Source organism: Pieris brassicae, chromosome 8, assembly GCF_905147105.1.
Source record: "Pieris brassicae chromosome 8, ilPieBrab1.1, whole genome shotgun sequence".
Taxonomy (NCBI): domain Eukaryota; kingdom Metazoa; phylum Arthropoda; class Insecta; order Lepidoptera; family Pieridae; genus Pieris; species Pieris brassicae.
In genome coordinates this window covers 1,275,658-1,296,717 of record NC_059672.1, presented here as the reverse complement: position 1 = coordinate 1,296,717, position 21,060 = coordinate 1,275,658, and the positions used below count along the sequence as shown (strand labels likewise).

Here is a 21,060-nt window from a genome sequence, read left to right as displayed (position 1 = left end):
TCAACTCGGCCACTCGGCGCCCCAGCGTCCGACGGCGGGGGCGGCCGCCTCGGCCTCCGCCCTCGTGCTGGGCCGAGCATCTTCTCGCACACGCTCGTTGGTTACTTCGACCTTCGAGAGCGCCTCACGCTTCTCTGACACCACTACTGATGATTTTTCACGCTCTGAAATAATACAAACAAGAAAACGTCACAAAGAGCACGTAGTTTAATGTTTCAGATATTCTTTGTTTAATGATTACTAAGGCAAACCTCAACATATCAAAAATATGTGCAAACAATAGACGATAAATATCCGCAAAGGAATTTGTTTTCATAGCATCTGATATGAGTGATACAACGTCTTTGTACGAGCCTAGGCCTTTGTTTACTCAGGCGTTCTTAGTTTTATAAAATAAAATAAATCAACGGCGCTACAACCTTTTTAGGTCTGGGCCTCAGATTTCTGTATCTGTTTCATGATCATTTGTAGGTGATCAGCCTTCTGTGCCTGACACACGTCGACTTTTTTGGGTCTAAGGCAAGCCGGTTTTCTCACGATGTTTTCCCTCACCGTTTGAGCTAATGTTAAATGCGCACATAGAAAGAAAATCCATTGGTGCATAGCCGGGAATCGAACCTACGACCTCAGAGATGAGAGTCGCACGCTGTAGCCACTAGGCCAACACTGGTCTCTCTTAGTTTCACAAGCGTGGCGATTTCCTAAATCGTCGGAGTTACGCCCCGAGAGTATATCCAGACATGGGCACTATCTTCAACAGTTACATTGCATTCATTCGTTACATAGCAATTAACATTTCATTATAGAGTAAAAATAAAATCCTCTTTTATTTCAATGACCCGGGAACCGTACAGTACTTTTTTTTTAATATAACACAGTTTAGACAAGCGCATTTATTGTATAAGAGTATAAGTAATGACATCTATTTGCAAGCGTTTAAAATTAGATCAACGTAACTCAAAGGAAGGCCAGTTAAAATTAACAGCTTGAGTAATCTGAAACGTTTTAGTCTAAACTGAGGATGAACAATGACAACTGTTCCGGTGCCGAGTCAAATTCCAGCGTAGGAAGTTAACTTTCTTTAACTGAACTTTCACTGTAAAGGTCTCCTGTAAAGGAATCCTGTGTCTATCGTTTAGTTCTATTAAAATACAACAATAATATTAATAATAATTAATTAATATTGATTTATATTAAATATTTATTGGCTCAAGTGGTTGCATACATACATATGCACCGAATGGCGGACGAAAAAACTCTCTTTACTGAACTTACAACCCGGTGGCAAGAAAAAACCAGCTCGACCGAGGCTGCGTTGGTGGGATGGAGTTGTCAAGGACCTCGAAACAATAGGGGTTCAGAGTTGGACACAAGAAGCACGAAAGATTGAAGATTGCGATGGCAAAATGACCACACGGGGGATGTATAGCCATTGATGATGATGATTTAATATTTATTATTTATATAAAAATGATCAAACAGATTGCTGCCCACGAACAAAGACTCCACCATCACGTGAATGTCGAGGCTATTCAACTTCTTGTGGGGCCTAAAGAGATAATTAAAAAGGACATAACCATTGGAAGTAGTTAATATGTGGTGATGCACGTAAATCTTAAGTGCTGATCAGTGGCAAATGAAAAAAATAGTACACAAGAACAGAGTGTCTTCAGTAAGTAGTATTTCTGGACACTTTATGTTAAATATCATTATTAGTACATAACAGTTACACCACTTATTAGTCTTAAGTTAGGCTAGATCGTAATGTCTCAGTGAAGAGAATGTATAAAAAAATCTTTAATATTTACAACACCAGTGGATTCTTCCTCTATCATCTCGTTTTGTAGACTAAAAAGTTCGTTATACTTAAAATAAAAATAGCCTGTGTTCGAGTACTACATAATCAGTTTTAAATTAAGTCCATGTCATTATGTTTAAAATTAGCACACGACCTCCGACGGAGTGCAATCCTCCAAATTCTTCCTTTTCTCTAATTTACCAATCATTCCCCGCTATCCCTTTTATTTCATCTTGCCTGGTTTCTTTTGTAATCCACACTTAAGTCCATCCACACAAAATAAAGATTAATTGTCAAAATGTGTTTTCAGTTTTCTAATTATTCATTGATAATGGTGATTCTCCAGAGACTCAATCTCTATTATCTAGATTAAAATTGGATTGCCAAATAAGAGCGAAATACAAAAGTAAACTCGGCCCCAATTGGGAACTTCATAATTATACCAACTCCTAGATTTATAATTAGTATTGTTGCCGCAAATTGCGACTTGATTCATCTAGGCCACTAGGCTATATAGTTGACACAATATAGACTTATGTATGAGTTTTATTACTCTAAGATGCGGCCTCTGTATGGGAGAAGGCCTCCTCCAACTTTTTCCATCCTATTTAATTTTTTGCCGTCTCATCCAATTTTTTCGACCTACTCTTTCGATCTCGGCGCATCGCTCTATTGGTTTCCCCTTGTTTCCTTTCCTTTTGCGCCAGTTTCGGCTATTCTGTATGCTGCAGGGGCTACGTGCCCTGCACATCTCCATTTAAATTGTTTGTTGCTCAAATATTCTTACTACGCTTAAATCGTATCGCAAACAGTATCTATTAATAGCATCCCAAAGCAAATTTCGGTATCCAAGAAAATTTCAAATAATTTTCGCGGCGAATCGAACCCAGGACTTCAAGATTATATGTGCGCTAATATTGAGTCATTGGCAAAGGCCGGACTTTACTATACTACTTATATTACGCTGAATTTTATTTGTTTACCCGGAACTGAGTAATCACTCGGTGCTATGACTCATGATACATTCTTGGTAATCCAGAGTTCATTTCCCGCTATTTCAAAGGCATAAATATCAAATATAGAGTTACGATTTACTTCTAAGAATTTCTTCATTTGTTATTTATTAATTTAAAGAGATAATGTTTTACATCAAAGCTCTTCTAATAACAGCTCATTAAACTAGCCTTAATTGATATTAAAATAAAATTTTAGTAATAAATATAATATCTACCTAATTTGTATACTTAACTAAACTTAACAAGAAAAACTAAAAATATAAGTAAATTGTTACAAGTGGAGATTTGAAGTCAAAACATTTATTTGAGAAAGTTTGTTAAACAAATACGTAATGTATTGGATTTCATAAGATGTAAATACTAAATCTATTTTCATTTGAGGGCTGGATTGGCCTAGTGGCTTCATCCCTGAGGTCGCTCTTCGATCCCCAGCTGAACCAATGGAGTTTCTATGTGCGTATTTAAATTAGCTCGAACGGTGAAGGTAAACATGGCGAGGAAACCGGATTGCCTTAGACTAAAAAGTCTACGGCGTATGTCAGAATAGAAGGAGGATCACCCACAGGCAAATGATCATGAAACAGATGCACTCTATTATTATTTTCATTTAGTAATTCCAAAATAAGTTAAAATATGTGTATTTAGTTATTCCAATTGATTATTTAGGAACTACTTATCTTTATTAATGATTATCTAACACGTGTGAATGCAGTTTAGTAAAATTGTAAGCGTGTACACGCTGACCTTTGGGTGAAGTTAATTGGATCAACTATAAATATAAGGATATATATACATAAGTAAAATATAATTTAAGTATCTCATAGTGAAATAAAAATAAGTATTTTATAATACACATGAAATACAAACCTTTACAGACAGACATATTTTTGCGTATCTTTCACTATTCGAGGAAAATAACGTACACAATAATGGTTATATAACAAAGTATAGTCTTTCAAAACTTCACATTTGTATGGAAATTTTGATTTAAATCATTTACAATCATAATAAATGTCACACAAAATGTCTGATTTTCTTTTGTCCTCTCCATGTCAATGTCATTTTTAATCTTATCAAATTGAAACTGAAAGTTCCACTCGTTAAATGATACAACGAAGAAGCTCGTACATATTTAAAATGGCAAGCCATAAAAATTGAACACAACATGAGTCATGAATTTATTACTCGTAAATGATTTGCATTTAATAAACAGTCAATTACTGATTGGTTGCCTTTTTATTAAAGTAATTAATTTGTATTTCTGAAAAGTAAGCTAGCAGTGCAGAAATATTATACCGATTTAACGATTATAAGTCTTTATTTTAAATTACGTAAAACTCATAGATAAAGTAGTTTATTTTATGAAAATAAATGTATGTGTATGTCCTATATGCACAGTTGCACTTCTTTGTTTAAATAAATATCAATGGCGCTACAACCTTTTTAGGTCTGGGCCTCAGATTTCTGTATCTGTTTCATGATTATTTGTAAATCTAAGAGGCAAGTAGGTAATCAGCCGTCTGTGCCTGTCGCACGTCGACTATTAGGGTCTAAGACAAGCCGGTTTCCTCAAGATGTTTTCGTTCACCGTTTTAGCGCATGCTAAATGCGCACATAGAAAGAAAGGCCATGGGTGCACAGCCTGGGATCAAACCTACGACCTGAGGTATTAGAGTCGCATGCTGAAGTCACTAAGCCAACACAGCTTACTTCTTTGTTTTAAGTAATCCTAAATAGCTAAGTTATTACACTAAGTCGTAACCATCGTTAGTTTCAAGGCCGTAAACTAGTAAAAATAACTTAAATGTATAATCAAAGTTCCGTTTCGGACGTAAATTCAAAATTCCGTTACCATAGTTACCGCAATAAGGTGTCATAATAGGAAGCCATAAATGAATACAAGATGGCCGCGGTCTAGTTTTGACATCGCGTTTCGTGGCACGAGACTACAAGTAGGTCATTGTGCCAGTCTTCTCACGTGATCTAAAGGCATTGCTGATTGCCTTGACTACATGTACTTAGTTTAGTATGTTCTTTATTCGTTACTAGCTGTGAACTGCGTGAAGCCTTCCATACTATCTGGAGTATCCATGTTTTGTATCTTACATCCCTCTGTTTATTCACTCACTCATTATTTAGATAAGATTAAAAATACTATTAGATAGAGATTAATTTTTATCTAGTCGTACTTTAACATATAGGCTTTCAATTAATATTGTGTCATCATAATAAAAGTTTGCAATTTTTTCAAAAATTTAAAACTACTTAAATTATCTAACTGAATTTTATACAACTACAGATACGGAAAATCGCATATCTCGTACACGTTTTGCATCATCATCGATAAGACTTGTTGCAGCTCATTATTATGGCCAGAATTCGAGACAAGAGAACGGAGACCAGCTGGTAAAAGGATGAAGTTGGTTGCAGAACGTACCTAGTGGATCATCACATCCGTCAAGGAGTTTTATAGACTAGGGTTCAATTGAAGTTGTTAACATCCAATTAGCAAAAAAGTGGCACCAGAAGAAGTTAATAAGAGATGGAATTACTCATGAATCATAATTATTTTAAGAAGAGAATTCGGGTGTATGGTTTCAGCAAGCTGGGGCCTCAGCCCACACAGCAAGGGTCTCCATGGACACGCTAAAAGCGTTGTGTCCGGGAAAAATCATCAGCCGCTTTGGAGATCTATTCCAGCTCTCCCGACATAACCCCAGCTGACATTTTTATAGGGTTATCTCAAAGCAAGTGTTAATGATACCCCTAACGAATTTTGAGTTGAAGACACATATAACGACAGAAGTGAGAGCCATATCAGTTGACGTCCTGTGTCTGCAAATACGCTAGTCCGCTTTGAAGAGCATCACCGTCACCGTGATGACATTATGACGGTGTCATATTCCGTACATGAAATACGCACTAATATATTATAATTTACTGCAATTATAATATTACAAATACAATTTTTTAAGAAACATTTAAAGTTTAAAATCACTATTAAGACAGCCTCTATATATAAACGAAATGATAATAATTAAAGAGATTGCGTATTCCTGCATTGTCCTTAGGAAGTAACATTAAGTTTAAGTTGAACAGTTAGGCATGCCAACCTCCTTGGCACCGACTCAAGCCTCCGACTGAGAAATTTAGATGACATCGTTTCTGATAAAGTGCTTCAAATTTTTGCCATCGAGTCTCATGCCAAACTATACATAACTTTCTACATAGTTATAACAGTTTTCTTTTTTATCTGTATATGTTTGAGTGTTATCTATGCAACAACGTTTGCGACATTTCGTATGTCGATAAATTTCTCGAAATTTAATATATTTACAACTTAGGAACAGTCGAAATTTCATCTAAATTCGATCAGTAGTTTTGGAGTAGTTTTAGTTTTTATCAGAAACGCATTGATACCCATACCTTTAAAAATTAAATTATTTATTCATCAGGATCATTATACTGAGCCTATATTGTCTTATAGTGTATCCGCAGTACAAAGGCCGTTAAAGCACTCGCGAGCCCACTGGCATTGAGTGTCTATATATATCACTTAACATTAGATTAGGCCCGTTTGCCCTCTGTTCTATAAAAAGCATTCTTCAGGAGAAACTAGATCTCTCATCATACCAAACCTCTGGCACTTAAAAAACCGATTAAAAGATCTTTAAGACAGTTGTTAAGTTAAGTAAGTTGCCATGGTAAATGTTTACGTGAAAATTTGCGTAAGCAATGATCGTGGGACGCACGTGGGTGTTAATAATATTACGTCATGAATTTCCACAATCTCTTATCAATGTGATTGCAACGTGTGGGCGCAATCAGTTTACGCAAAACCTTGCATGGCCAATCAAGCCTAGATGTTATTAGTGCATTCGAAAACTACTTTAAGCCAACAAACAGTTTTAAATATAATAAAGCCAACCACGTAAAAGTGTAGCTAGGGACTGCTATTGTCTCAATGGCTATGTACACACTCGCTTGCACGGTCAAGAAAAATAAACATATCTAAGACTTTGTGTATCAGCCAGTCTTACCACCTTGCCTGTCTATTCACAATGGAACTGATCATAAAACAGATGCGGAAACCTGAGGCCAAGACCAAGGGTTGTAGCGCCACTGGTTTTTAAACATACGAAAGAAAATATTTCGAATTGCTTAACTAAATAAAGCAATTAAATCGTCGTCGAACTAAACACGTGACGTGGGTAAAAAAATTATTAATTAACTATATAAGGTTGTTAGTGAAATAATGAATACATCGTTATATTATGTAAAATTCATATTTTTCTTTAAAAACTAAACTTTAAACAAACGTAAATCTAAATGTTAAGTTCTCAATAATTACACTTATCAAACCTATGTTGAATACAATATTGAAACTGAATAAACAGACTCAAATCATCTGGCTAGACCGAAGTAATTCTCAGCCTGTCTGGATCGAAGTTTCAAATCCACGATACGTGAAGACTGTCTATAGCTATAAAAAAATATGTAAAACACAGCGTTACACAAAGAACGTATAATTGATACGATTTGAAAATCAAAATGTATTTATTCGTAAATTTACATTCACTACCAGTTACAAAAGGACGCAGTGCAGGCGAGAAGAACTGGCATTAAACACAGTCGCCACATTTGTTTTACAAGAAAATTGTTCGGAACTGCCATGAGAGGCTTATTGAAATAAAATGTCATTATAAAAACCTTTAGTAGCAAGAAATTACATGGAATACAATCAAAACATAAAAACCACCACATTAAAATTAATTTTCAGTAAAAAGTAATTGTATGTTTATTTTTAACTTGCTTTGTAACTACCGTATACAATCTGATATGATAAATTTAAAATTTACAGTTATGATTCGTTCCTACATTTTACATTAAGTCACAGATAAAGCAATTTTTTATATAATATTCGTGTTCAAGCCCTTCAGAAAAGAAGACATCTTGAATGCTGTCAAAAATTCTCAACATAAAATTGTTTGATAGTTTTAACAAAATTGACGGGAATTCGGGTAAGGATTTCTCTAGTGAAAATAATTTCTATACGTAAGACAACAAAAATAAAAATAATTGTATTAGCATTAAAAAGCTATTAAACTGAATACGTCCTAGCTTTCTATCGACGACCTTTAAAATTCCTGAAGTATATATAATATGAAAGTGTTTTTAATAATTAGTTCATGGTTAACAATTGTACCTATAACCAAAAAATATTTTACAGGCTTATGCAGTTTGTAAAGCGATCTACGGCGAGAACATTTATAAATAAAAAATCTGTGAATTAAACCCTAACTTATTGTGTATATTTTATTCAAAAACGCATTGTTTATACACGCGAGAAAAGAAATTCCGTGCGCAATGTCTTCTCCACATCCCGAGACATAAATATCGACTTTAATGTATGAAACATGCAAAAATAACAAGAGTTTTTTATCAAGAAGAATATATATTAATAAAATAGAAAATTCACTCACCCATACAACGGCTAGCAGCCAAATAAAAAAAGAAAAACAGATGCCGACGGCGCGCCTCGTGCGAAACACGTCTCCCAACAACACCACAGACAAACTGATTGCTGTGCTATGTCGTGACTCGTGACCGCTTTATTATACGCAGCGCTAGTGATGTGCACTGTTGCTATTTGAACGTTATTTCAATTAAGTAACATAAGCCTATAATTGCTACTATAATGTTTTGGTCATTTTAATTTTTCTTTGTAATCAACTAATTGATATGATTCGTGATTGTCCCAATTGTATGTCTTAATGAAGTGTTTTGGTTGTTTTATTTACATGGCTCATTAGATAATTAGGGATACGAGGTTCCCATTATCTAAAGTTAAAATATTTTAAACAACAATCATCAATAAGTCATTATTGTTGTGTGATGATTTTATAAAACACAAAAACACAGCTGTTATTTTCCTTATGAAACAATATAGGTGCTGTAATTAGTTATTTTTAAACCTAGTAATAATTCTAAACTAAAAGCCCGAAAAGCGTATTTTTAAAGGATTAATAAATTTTAGGTTACAGTAAATTTTGTAAAATGTTTATAATAACATAAAATCGAATAATAATTGATCTGTTACTTTATCAGTTTATGCTTTATATTAGGTAGCTGCTATTTTTCACCATTCTACCAGCAAAACATAAATACGGCAAAATCGATATTTTACTCTCATCACGTGCAACGTGGACGCCAACTGCTCTGCGCATGACAAGCTGACACGCGGCCGCCATTGTAAACACGCTACTCAGCATCGTAAAACCTTTTTTTTATTTTTTACCAGTTCAACTATGGAGGACGAGGAGCTTATGCTAAAAATAGGATGATTATAGAAGTGTATATGATTAACCGACTTCAATAAAAGGACAATCACTTTGTCCTGTATGTATGAGATATTTTAGCGAATGGCTAATGTTTGAATATGAATGGAAATTTGTATATATATTTGCATATCTATCCATCATTTAGATATAGCCATATTCTAACTTAGGTCCGAGTTTCAGCAAAATCGTTTCAGTTATCTTTCAGATATCCTGGCATGTAAATAGTGTTGACAGGTATTTAATGTTAATTTTTATAAATTACATTTACTATCGTATTTTATTTAATTGTAACATCACTATTTTTTCTCTTTGTTATCGTTTCCTTTGAAAGTATACATACTTAAAAAAAACTACATATTGCCATAATGAAACTTAATATTTTTACAATTGTTATTGCATAAATATAATTTTATTATAAGTTCATGATACAATTTTCTCCCATACTCGCCCTTGTAGTTGAAAGATGCATTCATAAATTTTAATACATAAATCCTACGGCCAATTCTTGATTGCCTATAATATCTTACAGGCGTTATATAATTATATAAAACAAAGTCGTTTTAGTTACACCACTTATAGCTTAAGATCGTCTGGACTGCGGTTAGTTATTACTTTTTTGGTGGATTCTTCTTCGCTCCGAATAGCAGAATCATGACAAAACTATTCATATATGAGAAACCTTCCACTATCAACCGGATGTGATGCGCGCGACGATACTCAAAGGAAAATTCAATGGTGTGAATATATTTGCGTCTTGCATTCGCAGAGTCAGTTGGTAAAAGCTGGAGGAGGGCCACTAAGGGGTTCCGATTGACGGTAATGTATTTAGCTTAGATATAGGATATATAGATTAACTAGATAAATGAAATAATGTATGTATGTAAAAAATCTAAGCTGTACATTATCTTTTCGTCACGATTGGAAATTAAACGGGCTTTATTATTATTTTATTAAAGTATTCCTACAGCTACTTATTAAACAATATTCAAACAATTATATTATACACAAAAGCCAAAAACGGAATACACATTCAAACATAAACATAATGCACAGTTTTATCTATTTATACAAAAAATATAACAAAGTACAAATTCATACTAAATTCTAAATTATAAGTTCTAAGATTCATTGATCATTATAATAAATATTTAATATAAAGGAAGTATAACAAAACCATTATTAATAAAAAATACCAGGGTTTTTTAAATATTTTTTTAAGCATTCCTCAGTCACATTAAATATTGCTGGTAATTTGTGTTATAATCTAAAGGTATACGATACATGGCTGAGTTACGTAAATAGTTTTTATTAGACAGAGGAATCTGGAATAGATGAGGTTGCCTTGTATTGTATGATGAAGGGGTGTGAAAAAGTAAAAGCCACAATAAGTCAGGGCAGTTATTATTATTTATTCGCCATGTTGTTTTAAATAAGTCACAAGGACAATCTTCAAGTATCCTCCCTGTTTGTGCTCTATATCTAGAAAATGCAAGTTTTTCTCATGGTCAGTTGTGTGTGTCATGTGCACAACAAAAAGGTTTTATATCAATAAGTGTTTTAACATGCAGTATCGACGAAATATTGACGCTAGATAGAAAATGTGTGTAAAATTGCCATTCTCCGTTCGCAATGGCAAACAATAAAATATTTATGTTTGCAAAAAAATTGTATTAATGTATAACCTTAATGAAATCCTAAAAAGTTTTACTTTTATTAACACGATATTATTAGCCAGTTAGTAGTTCGCCGGGTCAGTTGGTATTTTATATACTTCCACAAGATTATTAAGTAGTTTTCGTATATTTTTTGTAGTTGTTAAAATATTTAATACTAACTGTGTTTTTATCCGCATTTGGTTCGTAAATTTATTTATTTATTCATTTGGGAAACAAACAGATACATCTCTAAAAGTAGAAGTCAGAAAAGAAATATAAACATAAGAATTAAAGCATTGGATATATCCATAAAAAGTTTCACTGATAAAAAAAAAGATATAAAGCAAAACAATATATTTAACTAGACAATACAAAGTTTATAGATAGAACGACAGATATACTAGTAGCCAAAATAAGAAGAAAGATACAAGGTTTACTACTCGAATAGTTGTTTTAACCTATTCTTAAATGAAGCAGTAGAGGAGTGCGAAAAAAGATCGATATTAGTAGTAGAATCAAGAGTAGAACATACCTGTGAAGAGGTTCACGGAACCCAATGTTGGTTCTGGGAGTCGGAAGGTTAAAGGTTCTGTGCGAGCGTAGAGATCTGGCAGGAATATTGAATCTTATGAGTTCGAGAAGATTTGAACAAGTTAATTCATATACGCATATTTGTCTTATAATGACACAATCTATCAAACTACGCCTAGTACTCAAAGAAAGCAAATTATATTTTTTTAAAAGTTCATTGTATTTAGCCCTACCAGTTATATAGCTATCGACTATTTTATCAATCAAAAAACCAAAAACAAAATAAGTATTGAAAAAAGGAGATAGCAACTAATCGAGAAGTGGAGAAGCAATGTCAAGAAACTCCAATGTAATGAAGATCTTTCTTTCTCTGTGTCTAATTTTTTCTCTTTGTTACAAACCTTGTGATGATTGTGAATATACCTTTAAATAAACAATTTCATTACACTGTTTTTAGTATTTTATTTATTGAGAAAGATTTACAGCTTATTACTAACTCACTTACTAAATATAATGTTCTTTTTACGCCATTAAATAAATATTTCATATAAAATAAATCAATAATACTAGCTTTTTTAGGTCTGGGCCTCAGATTTCTGTATCTGTTTCGTGATCATTTGTTAATCTGTGACTTTTTGATCTAAGACAAGCCGGTTTCCTCACGATGTTTTCCTTCACCGATCGAGAGAATATTAAATGCGCTCAAAGAAAATCCATTGGTGCACAGCTGGGGATCGAACCTACGACCTCAGAGATGAGAGTCGCACGCTGGAGCCACTAGGCCAACACTGACAAATCTTTCATATAGTAATAGTAGTAGTAGTAATTATAATAACTGCATTGGTAACAATAAAATGATTAAATTAAATTATATAAATATATATCAAAGAAAGCAATAAACTAAGTAAATAATAGTTAAGTAACACTTATACACTTATACACTTATGAAAACTTATGATTCACTATTTATTGCACTGAGGAGCTCAGTTGTCATAGCTCTCCTTGCCGACACTACACTTGAGGCGAATAGGTCAATATCACAAGTTAAACTGTTAAGCTTACTAGCCGCCCTAACCATAAAGCTGTTCCATCAATAATTGGTGTTAACTTTAGGTGTATATTTTTTAACATCCTATTATACACACACACAACTTTACCTGTACCACAACTGTACCTAAATTGATTAAATATGTAACATCTGCTATCTTAGCTTTGCGAACAATACTACCAATATGAGTATCAAATAGAAGTTTACTATCATGATCCAAGTTCTTTAATTACGTTGACATTTTTTAATACAGATTTTTTAAATTATAGCATGTATAATTTTCTTATTTCTTCTTGAGTATGTCATGGAAATTTGGAAATGGAAAATGTTGGATACGTTATTATAGAGGCGACACGACAAGTTATCGATATTTGCTTTATCATCTTTTTGAGAACTGGTGTAATAATAGCTGGATTCCATAAATTAGGAACTTACCTTTATGTAAAGAGCGTTTAAAAAGATGAGAAAGGTATAAATATTAGGTCCTTACATATGAAATTGGCGTTTTGTCGTACTGGCCACCTTGACCTCAAATACCTCCTCTTTGGTTAGGAATTTCAAATTCAAATTTGTACAGCTATTCACTCATGTATTTGTGCTTCGATGAACGTCATTCATTTGTTTTTTTCTTCTGTTTTTTTCTGTTTGCGTCACTCATTTTACAAAATGGAAAACTTAAAGTATCGCATTATTTACGAGTAAGAGTTGCGCCATGGCACTAGTGCTGCGGAAACAACTCGAAGGATGATTGATGTGTATGGCGGTCATGTTGCAAAAGAAAACACAGTTCGTTTTGGTTCCAACGTTTTCGTTCTGGAAATTTCGACCTGCAGAACAAGCCCCGTGGACGGCCTGAGACCCAAGTTGATAATGAAGGAAGCGCTCAGCGCAATGGTTGGATCCTGGCCAGCCAGCCAAATCCTGCCCCAAGCGAAAATTAACCCCAAAAAAGTTACTTTTAAGCGTTTGGTGGACTAGTGCCGGTATTGTTCATTGCAGTTTTCTCAAATCTGGCCAGACTATTACGGCAGATGTCTATTGTCAGCAATTGCAAACCATGATGGAAAAGCTAGCGGCTAAACAACCTAGGTTGGTCAATCGCTCCACGCCACTGCTACTTCACGACTACGCTAGACCACACACTGCACAACAGACGGCTACCAAATTAGAAGAGCTTCAATTGGAATGTCTAAGACTTCCTCCGTACTCCCCGGACCTTGCTCCAACAGATTACCATTTTTTTCGAAATTTGGACAACTTCTTGCAAGGGAAAAAATTTAACTCTGATGGGGCAGTCCAAATCGCCTTCACAGATTTTATTGATTCCCGTCCGACTGGTTTTTTTAGTAAAGGGATCAATGAACTACCTACGAGATGGCAAAAGTGCATAGAAAACAATGGTTCGTACTTTAATTAATTTAATAATTTATATTTAAAAATATTCGACTTTTTGTTACTCCCATAAAAAACGCCAATTTCATATGTAAGGACCTAATAGTTTTTCAGCACACAGTGTCAAAAAAATTGGTGAGATTAGATCGGGTCCTCCCCATTTGCTGAGATCTAAATTTTGTAACATCTTACATTATTTTATTGGGTTGTATGTAGATTGTTGAAAAGTGAGAGATACTGTCTTGCTTGTAAAGATAAAGTGGTATCCTAAATGCAATCTAAATACGTAGACTTGAAATATTGAACCAACAAATTAGCTAACTCTTCACCATTGTCGGCTTTGAGTACATAATACTAGGAACAGCATGGTCTCCGCTTTTACTTATAACGTTTAACGACGACTTTATATAGTTCTCAGTTCTATCAATAAAATTTGCAAAACATCGAACCTTTTTATTCGCGTTGTTAAAATAGAAAATGATTCATAATCCGACAGGATTGTTCTTCTATTTCTACTTTATCTGATAAAACATTGATCCAATCCACGCATCTGATTTATTTTATCGTAGTTACCTTGGTATATAACTAACTTACATTAGTGTTTTCCGTTAAAGTGTCCGAAACTAAGGATTTAAGACATATGCACAAGGTTCTGTGCAGCGTCTTCTACCTCGTCGTGAATCGTCGCACGCATTTACTACTACTGGTTTGTTAGGTAAAACGAGGTCCAATATTCTACCGTTAAATTTTTTGATATAATTGTATTGGTACATATTATAAGTACAATTTGTTGCTCTCCGGAGTAACAGTTTGGAATCAGATGCAAAGAACCGTCACCACCAAAATCCCATTTATGTTTCGCTCAGTGGTGCAAAGGTCATCCAGGTTATACGAATGGAGTTTCATATTCTGTCTCGATGTCCGATCATGAAACTCAGGTTCAACTGCTGTTCGAAGGTATAAAAGTCTCAGGTTCAAATATATGTCAATGTTGTTGTAGAGAAAGCTGTGATACTTTTGACATTCAACACCTTTTGTCTTTAGTCACCGTGACCACGCACGCTGTAAAGCACGCGAAACTTCGGAAAATTTAAAATTATGTAAATAAATATAAGTTTATAATAATAAAACATAGCTTCAATCCGTTTAAAAAGTGTTTTCTTAATGTGTAAAATCTATGTTAACAAAAGACAATACTATGTGTCAATGTTTTATTTTGTAGTATGTGAGAATATAAATAATTAATTGAATTGAATACCAAGAAAGGTTTTCTACATAAGGATTATACAATTAAAAACTCATTTTACTTTTCTACTATTTATTAGCCCATGAGCCGACTACAAGGCTACATCTACATCTAAATTACTCCCCCGCTGATAGATGAACAATCTTGCCGTTGATTTCCAGGAGCTCCTTCATGTACTCCTGGTCTGACATAATGCTGGCCAGCTTCTTGAGAATGGACAGGAGCTCACCGTCGCGCATTCTAAGTTGTTCGTTACATTGTTCCACTTCGTCAACTAATTCGTCTGGGATCTGTGGGACAAAGTATTCTTGATTCTCTTATAGTTTATTTATTTGAGATTCAAATTTTTTACTAAAAAAAAATCAGTTACCAAATGTCATCGGTACACATGGATGAAATTATTTGTTTAATTATAAATTCATACGATTTTATGAACGAATTGTTTTTATTCAATGAGCTTCACAAAGTATATACAAATCTGCATAAAACTTTATCTCAAAAATGTTAATAATTATCCACCTAATATGTTTGATATATATTTGATGTTATCGTTTTTGAGTTCTAACTATTTTTTAACATAGTAAAAGTACCTTTTGCAGCTCTAAGAAGGATTCGAACTTTAGTTTCTTGCGCTGCTTGCCATTAGTGCCGTCGAAGAACATCGTGAACTGCTGGTCCTTCTCCTTCACTGGAAAGTAGATTCCAGCTGTCAAGTGTCCTTTCGGGTTTCTGGCTAGAAGACTCCTGTAAACGAAAGATTTTTAAGATTTTATTTTTCATATTTCTAACACTAGGCATGCGTGGTGGAGAAAGGTTTGCGCTTATTTTGGATGCAGAGGAGTCATAGTTTGCGCCAAATATCATTTCTAAATCTCACTCTTAAAGCCTTCAATTTCTGCCAATTTTTTACATAACACAATTATGACGATCGTGGATTGATTGTCTCAAGAGTCTTCTGGAGTTATTTACCTTAAGTCCCATACGAGGTTCCTCTTCTCTGTAACGCTGACAGCGGTGAGATACGGTTTGGCGACGTAGATCAATGACAGACGCTCTTTGACACTTGTCCCTCTAGTATCACGCTCATGCCACTCCACATAGTTGCTGTTCTGTAGGTTGAATTGATAGTTATACTCCTTCCGGCTGTGTGGCTCGTCGGATTGAGTAAACCAGCCTAAAAAAAGTAGGAGTTACTTTAGTATCTAAGAAAACTATTTCCTTTATATTTTAATTATTTTTAAACCCTATTTAGAGATATATTTTCGGTATTCACCCTTACCTGTATGTGGGTAGCACCTATCCGCCATGACGGTGACAACTCGTGACACATGGTACCCCAAATCTGACAGAAACACCCCTTGTCTTCCCGCTACCCTTACATGGATGCAAAGCATTACATGGTCTTTCTCTGTTTCGATTAAGAACCCTTGCGGTCCTGGGAATGCTGTAGCGTAGTCCCCTAGATCTTGAATGTTTTCGTCACAGGATACCAGCATCATGGACTTGGAGATACCGGGGAAATCGTTCTCCAGGGCCTTTAAACGCTTCATCGTTTCCATCCCCAGACCGACGCAGGTATGTTTGTGTGCGCGTATCGGTGGATTGTACTTTGGGAAGAATTCAGCCAGGGTTTCGTCAGGGGCAGCCATGTACGAGTCGTAGAGCGTGATGAAGTTATTGACAGAATCATAGTTCTCAGAGACAGCGAGTCGGCTCAGTATCGCCTCGGCTTTTGCGACCAGGTCCTCGTACTGTTGCAAGGAGAGGTGCAAAGCGGGGCGCGGGCCCCCCCACCGTGGCGGCGGCAGGGGGTGTCCGGTGGGCCACTGGGGCCCGGTTTTCTGATACCCGGAGCCGAGTCAGCTCAACCACTCAGCGCCCCAACGGCCCATAACGCGGCGTATGGCGCGCTCCTCGCTCGAGGTTGATGCCATCTCGGCGGGAGACTGTACAGCCATCTCCCGAGCAGCCTCCACGCCCAATGACGCCTCCGGAGACCACTCTTTGGCCTTACTTAACGGTTTTATATTCAATGTATCTGAAATAAATATATATTAATTAGTTATTGAAATAATATGACTCATTTGGCAACAGAAAAAGTGACTGACAATAGAAAGAACTCCAGGGTTCATAAGGCATGGTAACCATTTCTTCAAAGAAACGGAATTTGTCATTACTTCGGTGAAGGACCTCGGAAATCATACTAACATTTAGTGTATGAATAAAACTAAAATGGAAAATGGCCAAATTTTTAAAGGAAAGCTAAAAATATTAAACCTATTTTTGGCATGTGCGTCAAGATGCGCAATATCATGTCTGGAATTATTACTGCTACTTCGATACGCCAATGAGTTTATCATATATATTTATAACAGCAAAGTTAAATACGAATAAAAGGAAATCGTGACCGTCGTGATATTACGACAAAAGTATTTCTATTAACAAAACAATAATTATGCATCGACTGATAACTACGATGAATCATGGTTAAAGTCACCATCTGTTTGATCACCCTAATAATATTGATTAAAACTAAACTGATATACACACAATGTCTTTTAATTAAGAAACACTTCACAAGGATCGTAATATATATAACGAAATTGGAGAAAACAAATAGGTTATGTCTAAAACTATTAACTGAAAGAAAATAACATTGAATTGCAACACTTATCCATTACATATAAGATTATAAAGGTTTATTGTGAGTTATCTTCAGATTCTGTCAACAATTCAAAGACAAAAGAAAACAATAATAATTATACATACTAGGTTTCAATAAGAATTACGTACGTAACTGGAATATCTTTTTTGAACGGAAGTTCAGGAAATATTAATTAATACGGAAGATTATAGATAATAAAGGATAATATACGATGGAACTCAAAACTCCTGATAAAATGAAATAAAGAACCACGTACCCATAGCGATTTACGACTTCGTCCCTTTTAAGTTGTTACTTTCTATGAGGTTAAACTATATATGATGCCAAATATGTTTTCGCGGGGTATATAAACCGTATTTCCCCCCGCACCCCGCAATCCGTGCGTCATAGACGCTGTCGTGTGAGTGATGCACACGTGTTGTGAAATACTCTGCACGTGTGTCTGTTTACGTGCCATAAGCTAGCGGATTCTTTATGATTCAAGAACATTCTGACAGTTTTTTTTCTGAGTCAGCGTATAAACAACCTAGTTTTTCTATTGTAAAGGTAATTAAACTAATTAGTGTTATTAGGTTATTTGTATTATATAGCGATGTCTAGATATATTAAATATCTCGTATTATTAGATTTAGGAGTGTATTTACTATATGCTGTAACTTCGTTCGTATGTGGTAGGTATGAGTTTTAATGTTTTCTAATAATGCCTAAGAAATGAAAATGTCACATAATAAAGCATGGCGCTGAGTCTTACGCCACGCCTTTATTAAGCATCGCGTTACCATTTTTCTCCATTGCGACCTGTCTGTGCCTTCCAAACCTATAAAACCAAAACAAATCTATCCTGTCCGTCGTGATGTGTACAAAGTAGTATAATAATAGTGAATTATATCAATTTAATCAATATCCGCTTAAACTCACCCGGTATACAATGGCCTATAGAACGCGTCAAAACATAACACACACATTGAAACATTCACACATGCACGCACACATGTATGCACAGCTGTTCAGGGTTTGAAAATGCAGACCTAAACAGATGTACTATCGTCATCATTTGTTATATGTTCAAGATCAAACAATTTTACAGTTAGTACTAACTCCAAAGGGTTATTATTTTGACCTGTTATAATATATTGCTGGAATTGGAACCCACAGGCCCAGTATCGTTTCGTAACTTGAATATCCACAATATAACCAACAGTTTATTTTATTTGAGGTATGGACATCTGCACATTTCTGCCAAATAGTATTTTTTGTATAATATCTTCTTGTTACCTTTTTAAGAAATATAACCTGTGCCGGGAATGAAATTCAGGACCAGGGATGTTTTCGTCTGTTCTACGCCCATTTGTGAGCGTCAAAGTAAATTTACCTCTTTAACGAGATTTACAAAAGTCTACAAAACGCTGGAAGTGGGCGATACTTCCCGGTGGGATCCGAGTCACATTGCCAAGCAAGCTCTCGACTGGAATCCCCAAGGCAGAAGGAAACGTGCACACCCAAAAAGTACCAAAGCAACAAAGCATCAGTACAGACGAAGGAAACTGGACGTGAAGTTAAAAGAGCTGCCCAAGACTGATCAAGATGGTGTTCTACACTGGTTACCCTCTGTCCCACCTGAGGGGGGGGGGGGGGTATCTTAAATGTAAATTTAGTAGCATAATCTTTTTTACTTCCTCCACTCTTCTCTGACTTCCTCTAGCCTCTGCGCCTGGGTGATGGTAATAATAATAATAATCGTTTATTTGCCATACAGTGGTTAGATCGATCAATTACAAATATCCGCACAATCAGCCATATATAAATAGGCATGCAAATGTCTTATTAAGAACATACAATAATGTCTAAGTTAGTTATTTAGAATTGGTGTCAAATCTATGGTCCAAATACTAGACTACGCTATAAAGGCACCTTGCTTTTAAAAGTTTTATCACCTTCCACTTGAAAGATTTTTTTTTTTTTTGAATGGAATCTCGCTGTTGGCCTTAAGGGCCTTTACAGCTCAGCTCGGGCTGTTTTGGCGAGCGTAGCTCGGCCAGAATGGCTTGTTTTCCCGCGGCTAGCGCATGGGCGTCTCCTGTGAGACTCGAACCTCGGCTTGGGCCGTCGCGGGGTGGTCAATCGCCTGAAGGGCAGGACGGAAGCTCACTGTAGTGAGCGAAGTGCGAAGTAAAGGTCCTCCAGAATTAACGGTGAATAATCAGTTTTATAGCCAATGTAACAGCTTCTTGATCGGTCCAACGAGCCTCGTGGACCTCGTGGAGCCCTAGGTGATCGGCCTCAAGGTTTGGTGCCCTCCACTCTAGCAGTCACGCTAAGTGACTAAACCTGCTGAATCTCTGCGTGTTACATATAAAAAAAAATAGTATACGTTGGTAACAAAGTGTCGAAAGATTTTTTTACGTGTACGTTTTAGTTCGTTCCCCATATAAGTGTACGTATACACGAATAACTTTTTTTTTCTGAAATTTTATACAACTCCGACAGGGTCATACAAATATAATATCAAATTGATAACCTCCGTGAGGATATACTATATAGTACTTCCAATATACATTTCTTGCAAAGATTGGCACTTTGGATATTGACATTTCCACTTTATGTTGATAAAACGGTATTAATGGTTGTAGGTCACGCTATCCAGACGTCAAAGAATAATCAAATTAGCTAGACGTCCCGAACGACCCCTAGCTCCAAGGTGGTGGATGGTATTACAAATCTAAGTACTGGATTATACTGGTTTATATAATGGATCCGTAGTTAAGTTACGACATAATGCCTTCTAGAGTAACGCATTGCGGATGAAAATGGGCGGTTTACCTTCTTTGCCAACAGTCCAATGAAAACAATTTGTATTAATTGTCTTGCAAATTTTTTGATTACCGTCAAACATTCGGAATATCCTTATTCACAGGACGTTAAAGACAAATTCTGTGCTTAGAAGACTAAAAATATAATTTATATCTGTCCGATGGAGACGTGCATTTAATAATTAAGTTGTTATATAAGATAGTATATAAATATATAGTGGTGATATATTTATTTTGTTTATCACAATATACTGTTATAAAAACGTTGTTTTTTCCTGTAATTCTAATGTTTGGTGGGCTGAAAAGTTTGAGGTTAACAGAGAAAAAAAACTTGTTTTTTACAGAATTTGATTTGATATTCGAGAGCGATACAACGATTATAGCGGTCATACAATTATTCAATACCATTTTTATAGTCCGATTTGTTTTTACCTCTTTATCAGGGCAAAATTTCTGTCCAACTAGCAGTTGAGGGAACAGGAAAAAGTCAGATGTTTCTGTTGCACCTACTTAATCTTCTTCAAATATGGCAGTTTTTCCGTGATTTTGTCTTCCAGG

The 21,060-nt window shown here is 35.3% G+C and overlaps 1 protein-coding gene and 1 long non-coding RNA gene across 2 annotated transcripts; one reads left to right on the top strand and one right to left on the bottom strand.

Moving 5' to 3' along the window:
• The first annotated feature begins 7,617 nt into the window (after window positions 1–7,617).
• LOC123713356 lies at window positions 7,618–8,115 on the top strand. The gene is made up of 2 exons (XR_006754173.1): window positions 7,618–7,835; window positions 8,045–8,115. It is a non-coding gene; the product is annotated as an uncharacterized LOC123713356 (long non-coding RNA).
• A 6,967-nt stretch (window positions 8,116–15,082) lies between these two features.
• On the bottom strand, window positions 15,083–18,055 carry LOC123713426. The gene is made up of 5 exons (XM_045667084.1): window positions 17,949–18,055; window positions 16,307–17,065; window positions 15,997–16,201; window positions 15,618–15,771; window positions 15,083–15,317 (listed from the first exon to the last, which is right to left on the bottom strand). The coding sequence occupies exons 2-5, from the start codon at window positions 16,674–16,676 to the stop codon at window positions 15,144–15,146; spliced, it is 903 nt and encodes a 300-aa protein (XP_045523040.1). The 5' UTR covers window positions 16,677–17,065; window positions 17,949–18,055; the 3' UTR covers window positions 15,083–15,143.
• Between the last annotated feature and the right edge of the window lie 3,005 nt (window positions 18,056–21,060).